The 7130-nt window shown below is 38.7% G+C and overlaps 1 protein-coding gene across 1 annotated transcript; it reads left to right on the top strand.

Moving 5' to 3' along the window:
- The first annotated feature begins 5362 nt into the window (after window positions 1-5362).
- On the top strand, window positions 5363-6647 carry LOC131857561 (predicted GPI-anchored protein 58). The gene is made up of 2 exons (XM_059210236.1): window positions 5363-5632; window positions 6420-6647. Exons 1-2 carry the CDS (start codon window positions 5363-5365, stop codon window positions 6645-6647), a joined length of 498 nt encoding a protein of 165 aa, XP_059066219.1.
- The last annotated feature ends 483 nt before the right edge of the window (window positions 6648-7130 follow it).

The raw sequence follows: 7130 nt of genomic DNA, 5'->3' as shown, positions 1-7130 counted from the left end.
GGACTGAAGTTGGATCCTATTGGCTATTTCTTCCAATGAATGATATTTATTTGGGGCTTTAGTTTGTGTCTCTAGGCTAGAATAGCATTTCCCATTATTTCAAAAAGTTAGAGTTTTGCAGATTCCTTTACAATCACAAAAGGATGCCCAACTCAAAATGTCTAATAAGAGGCAACATACCTAAAATAAATACAAGGAAAAACCCACAATCAAAATTCAATCATAAAAGAAAGACAACAAGAAGTAAAGAAAAATGTGAGATATAAAAGGTGACATTGATTTTTTCAAGGTAAAATGGGACATGTACTTGTACAAGGAAGACAAAGTTATAAGCTAAATTTGCATAAATATTAACACCTTGATGGTATTTTTATGTATAAAAGACATTCATTTCATTCATTCTAATCTAGCTTATGCATTAGATCATTAAATATTATGAGAATAATCATTTGCATTTGTATTTAAATATAAGAAATAAGAAAAGAATCTACAATAGTTGATCTTTCTCATCTTAACACTTGTAAATAACCTAGCAATCCTTCTAGAATTCATGCACGTAGTTGAAGCTTTCTGTCTATCAAGTTATTTTTAAATAGAACCAACTCTTAATAGAAACCCTAAGAGTATGATATAGAATATCATGACTATAAATATATTTATCTTAGAATTCACAAGATAGGGTTCAAGGAGTATTAGAGATAAAGTTCATAGATATAGAGTGAGTTCATAGTTACATATTACATTCAAAATCATAAAAATAATCCACCATGGGGTGAAAGGTAATATTCTAATTGTTAACCACATATGTGCCTATCTAGGGCATTTCCATATTTTAAAGTATATGGATCTTGTTATCTTCAATAAATGATAATCATTTTTTGGTTACAAAGTTAAGTCAACATATTTTCATAGTCTATTTCTCACTTATCCTATCAGCATACTTGTTTGTGTTAGGTCTTGGGGACAACTGAGAGGGGGGGGGGGGGGGGGGGTGAATCAGTTGTCAAATAAATTCAAACCAAAAACAACTTAACCAACTTAATGCTTAATACCGGTAAACCAGTTAAGTATGCCAGTAGATAGTTTTAACAATTAATTACTATACCGGTAAGGATTAGTGCATAAAACATAAACACAAAGTCATCCACAACACATAACACCAATATTTGTACGTGGAAACCCTATAAGGGGAAAAACCACGGTGGGAAACATTACCCACAATCAGATGATACTACTGCAGATAGTAAGTGTACATAAATGGGGTCTGCACATGCAGAAAGGCCAACCGCCTAGAGCTCACTGCTCAAACACAAATGGGAATCACACTGACTACAATTGGATGGTTAAATCCAATAAGAATATACTACTCAAAATAGCATCTTCATATGTTGGATTCAGTACCGGTGTAATGGTGATATGCTTCACAAAAACCCTCCTTCAATCTTCAAATGATGTATGTGTGTATAGCTCTGCTTATTCTTGCATATACCTTCACACAATCCTTTTTTACATTCCACATTTGATCTTGCAAATAAGATCTTACTTTTATACCATAACCTAAGACCAATTTTAGTAGGTCGGCTCTACAAGATATTACAATAAAACATTTTACAAACAATATAATATCCGATGTAATAACTGATTGAACATGTCAGCTTAATTCATTTACAACAATAATTAATCATCTCCATAGCGTGCCATGTTGATCTGGAAAAGATAAACCTACCGGTGTAACCCTGGATAACCCTGGACCTATTTGCCGGTAAAAGTAAATATGAAAATATGAATATACCAATGATTAATTCATTAAGACAAGATGTCCACACGATGTCTTCGATATTACCAAGTGTCTTCCATGCCATTCCAAGTGTTGGTGATCATTATATCCTATCGGTGTACCATATACCAGTAACTATGCAATAGTTACTTGCTTGCCGATGAATGTTGTTGGATCTGTTGGATCTCCAAAGTGCTCCAAAGTGCTAGTGTTTTAGTAGGTGTTGACATCAATGACAAAACCATACCAAAATACCAATAGTTTGTGTCTATATGCTATAATATTAGCATTTTTGGATCATAATCGACATTTGTGCATGACTACTGGGACATTTGTGCATGACTACTGGGACATTTGTGCAAGGGAATTTGTGCATAAGTATTGGTAATTTTAAGTGCATTGTTATTGGGGCATCTTTAAGTAGGTATCGAGCATAGTTTGAAATGTGTACTTTTTTACCCTTGCATGCATAACATGTTAGATAGCTCAGATAACCGGAGGACAACTGAGAGGGGGGGTGAATCAGTTGTCATCAGATTATAGAACTTTAAGCATTAAAGCCTTGTTATTGGAATACATAAACCAAACATTGGAACATCAGATATAATAGTTAAGCACAAATATAAACCATAGAACATTTACCAATCATCTACAAAAGATAACACCAATATTTGTATGTGGAAAACTCGGTAAAGGGAAAAACCATTGTGGGAAGTCTACCCACAGTCAAATAATACTTCTTCAATAAGCATGTAATTACAATAAGAGGGGCCTGCACATGCAGGAAGGCCAATAGCCTAGAGTGCACTTCTCATCTCAAAAGAAGCCTCATTAACTACAAAATAAATCCAAAGTATAATCCGGAAGAAGAATGAACTGCAAGAATAGCATCTCCTATGCCTGAGTACAATTCTAGTTAAGCTCAGTACCAGAGGTCTTAAACCTCTTTCACCAACCCAATTTGATCACCTATGATTGACCAAAAACCTCCTCATATGATTACAACTTTATACGCACACAGATAATCCCATAACCTATGACCATATTAATCTCATGATTCCCCATGATCTACAAAGAGATCTTACATCATACTTATACCAACCTAATACCTAAACAATTAGGTTGGCCACCTAAAAGATAATACAATAAATTCATAACTTAAATCTGCAATCTAATGATCAACCAAGTTGGCCTAAGATCGAAACAACATAATCCAATCAACAAACCCAACCGGTAACGCGTCAGGATCATCCACCAACACGTTACATAAACCGGTGCATAACCTAGCCGAATTAGGTAGCATTAGGTCCGGACCCAAATCCAACACCACTGATCAACATGAACACAAACAAGATAACCAACATCATCCTGAAAGCCATCTAGAAGCCGCACCAACACCGCTTATCACGTTCATCAAAAGGTCTTCAACAGAGCTCCATCGACAGAACCCTTACCGGTGACCAAAAGGCTTACTAGAACAGATGATAGCTCCCGAGTCATCAAATCTCAAACCAACTGATCGTGATATCCATATGAATAAAATGAATGACATATCTAAACCAAATCCATGAGCCAAATCATACAAGAGCATACTAGATCAATATCATAAACCAACCACTCTACCAAAACCTACTAGAAGTCGATAAACAATCAAAACAACCGATGTTCCCATCAATGACAAAACATCAATGCAACACATAATAAATTCCTCCAATTTCCAACATAATAAATCCCATAGTGTGTGTTGTTACTACTTAGAAGCAAAAATGATAGCTATAAGTAGTGAAATTACATAGAGGATCTATGGGTGCACAAAGTTAACTATAACGATTATTGGTACACTTCCCCTACCCTATTTGAAATCTATAAATACATCTAAACCAAATTCTACCTATTCACATTAATTTTCCTGGTCTAAGGTTTGTTGCGGGCCCGGTTAGTTTTGCCTTTTTTGTTATCCAGCTACGCAAGACGCATAGGATAGTGGTCGGCCCGACGTTGCTCCCTCGGTCTATTTTGGGTGTTCAGTTTTTGAAGTAGCACGGTGGTGACAAATGGCAAGGCATGTTGACTGGTTGCTCTTTCGGGGCCCACCTTTTGGTGCAGTATGCGAGCGGTTTCCCACATTTTTGTCTATTTCCAGTAGCCCGTCCGCGGTTAGCAAAGTCTTTTCAGTTCGTGGTGGTATGCAGACCGTTGCAGACGAGGAGTGGAATTATAGGGGTCCTTTTGCTGGGTATGATCTCTGAAGCAACACGGCATGTTTTCTGTTCAGGGAGGTTATGCCCTTTTGGCATATTTTCGGGGGTTGTTTTCAGGAGCCTGGGGCTCTATTTATGCTGGTTTTTTCCCTGTTGTAGAGGGTTCTGAACTTTTGGAAAAACAACAATTAAATTGGCTAAGTAGAAGTTTTATTTTTCAGCCTTTAAAACTATTATGGTTTTGCTTGAGGAAGGTTATTCAAATTGTGTCTACGACCTTTATGATGCCTCTTTCAGTATGCTTTTGATGGTATTTTCTAGGTTGTTTCTGTTAAAGTTCCAATAACTTTGAGAATATATCTATCTAAGATTTTGCTGATTAAGCTATGTTTCATACTTGTTATCTGGTAAATGCATGATGGAAATTTCCTTATGTCACAAATAAATTTGATTGTATCTTTTGATTATGTTCTTGATCCGGAATTGTAGATTGTTGAATGGGCTTATGAAAGTCATATGCTTTATGGAATTTGTATGCTCATGTCTTTTAATGATCTGGCGTATCACCTCAGTAGTATTTAAAGGTGTTTCTTTCTTTCCCTTTCCTCAAAACACCAAGGAAGAGTCGGCTTCTCAATCCTGAAGGTCATTCAGTGTAACCTGCACAATTGGTCCCCCATCACTGAATTTCCCATAAGACTGTTTGTTTCCAAAGCAAAATTTAGAGTCAACAGTTCTTTTTCTGGCATGCTCGGTGGGACCAATTTCTTGAAATATATTTCAGATAGTTTATGAGTCATAAGCCTGTCACCAGGAGTCAAACGACCCTAAATCCTCATCTTCTTTTTCCTCCATTGGTGACCGTCCATTCAGTCATAGCTTCGTCTTCTCAGGGTTTCCCCACAATCATACACGTTGTGATGGCACAAGTTCCTCCCCAAAATTTTGTGACTTGGGATAATGGTAGTCCCCTCATCCCTCTGGTTCCACCCATAGTTTGGGGAGCCATCCCGATAGCCACACTTAAGGTCATTCCTAAGTTTACCGAAGAATGTCATAAAACCCCTAGGGAGCATCTACAAGATGTAGCTAATGTCTGTACTATCCATGGCATCACCGAACAGAATGTAGCTTTGAGGTTTCTCATAGCATCTTTCAAAGGAAAAGCTTTGGATTGGTTTAGATCCTTGGACCCTAGTACTATAGGGGATTGGGATCAATTGGGGGATCGTTTCTTTTAGAGATTCTCAAATAAAGCTGACAGATCGTCCTTAATGCACCAACTCATTACAATCAAGAGCCTATAGAGGCATTAACCAATTTTAACCTGAGGTTTCAGCGAACCTAGCAAAGGATACCGTTGTCTCCTCACCCTCTGACAGATATGGCTTTTGTATTCTATCTAAAAGATTTCAACTCGGACATAGTAGTGATGATTCAATCTTTAGGAGGTAACACTCTTCCGCAAGCATTTGATATAGCAGTCCAAGCTAAAAACAACCTTATTGACATTGGAAAGCTATCCCCTCACCCTATAATGCTAGTATTCTCTGAAATATCTACCCAAGTCATGGAGGAAGCCGCTCCTAGTACTTCTGCTCCACAATCTATGTATTCATTCCCTACTCCCCAAACTGCTTCTTCGGCTACTGAAGTCAGTGATATGAAAAATCTCCTGAGATCCTTCTCCCATGAAATTGTTAACCTAAAAAGGGCCCAGGTCTCACCCACCAAGCCTCCTTTTCAGCAAAATTTCCAAGAAAACCGACCTCCATACTGTTAGAGTAAAGTAATTAATTAACTTTGCTCTCCTCTTAAGATTTCTCTTTATGCATATATTAGTCATTTAATAATTAATATTTAATTATTAAATGCTCACACCTTAGGGTTAGGTTTTCCTTTTGGTGTTGATCTCCTTTATAAGGATTGATCTCTTGTATTATTCATATTCTTGATTCATTTTTCTCTGATAATACATCTTTTCTCTTTGTCAGAGTCAAAACCCTTGTATTCGTTCTCTCTCTTTCTCTGTGACAGGTTTTTTGCATGCGGGTTTCTTTTGGGTTCTGTGGATTTGTATTTCTCAAATCCTACATGGTATCAGAGCTGGATCTGCTGCAGCTTGTTCAGACTTTTGAAAGATTTTGAGATCCAGGTTTTGGTTGCATCAGATCTGTGTTTGTCTTATGTTTTTTATTTTGGAATAGGGCGTATTTTTTTTCGGTGCACTTTGAGCCCAAATGGACCTCACCGTTGAGCTCATAGCGCCCAAAAACCCCTATTTCCATATAAAATTCGTCCGATTTGGACACAGTTGCACCAGGAGGCAAATTTTTTTTGGCCCCAAGGCCGTATGGCCCTAGGGCACGAAAATCGAGGTGAAAAATTCAAAAAAAAAAATCAAAAAATATAAAAATTGGCATTTTTTGGGTTTTCGGCAGGCGCAGCCAGTGTTAAGGCCAGCGCCGGCCCCGCCCAGCCCGGCGGCCACCGCTCGGCCACCAGCACGCCGCCGCCCAGCGCAGCCCGCAACCCGCAACCCGCCTGCCGCTAGCAGCCCGCGCACCGCCGCCAGCTCGCCCGCGCCCAGCCAGCGCGCCGCCCACGCGCCGCCGCCTCCTGCGCCCGCCCCTGGTCGCCCAGAGGACCAGGGGCTGATTTTTTTTTAGCCCTTCAGGGCTATAAGAGCCTATTTGGGCCCTTTAGGAGCAGTTTTACAAAATCGGGCATAACTTGGGCGTCCGATCTCCGTTTTTCAAAAACGAATAGGCGTTGGAAAGCTGGTTCTGAGCCCGATCTAATTAATGCAGGACTTTTTTTTTGATTTTGCCGTTCTGTAGTGTTTTTTGCCAGTCAAAGTCAGAACAAGTTTTTTGCACTCCAGGAGCCATATCTTTTGCATACAGACTCCATTTTTCGAAAGCGAATAGGCGTCGGAAAGGTGGTTCTGTGCTCTTTCCAGATCTACAGTCTATTTCATCAGAAAAATCTTCAGGTGCTCCAAATTTTGTCTCGACCCATTATTACTTTCTATCATTTTCTGGCTTTCAGTTTGTACTCGGGATTAGTTTTTTGCATTGTGGGGGGGTGTTTTCTCTTGCTTTCTGTTATTTACATCAGAAAACCAGAATTTACAAACACAAATACAAAAA

The sequence above is a fragment of the Cryptomeria japonica genome, chromosome 8 (assembly GCF_030272615.1).
Source record: "Cryptomeria japonica chromosome 8, Sugi_1.0, whole genome shotgun sequence".
In the NCBI taxonomy this organism is placed as follows: domain Eukaryota; kingdom Viridiplantae; phylum Streptophyta; class Pinopsida; order Cupressales; family Cupressaceae; genus Cryptomeria; species Cryptomeria japonica.
This window is presented reverse-complemented; position numbering and strand designations above follow the sequence as displayed.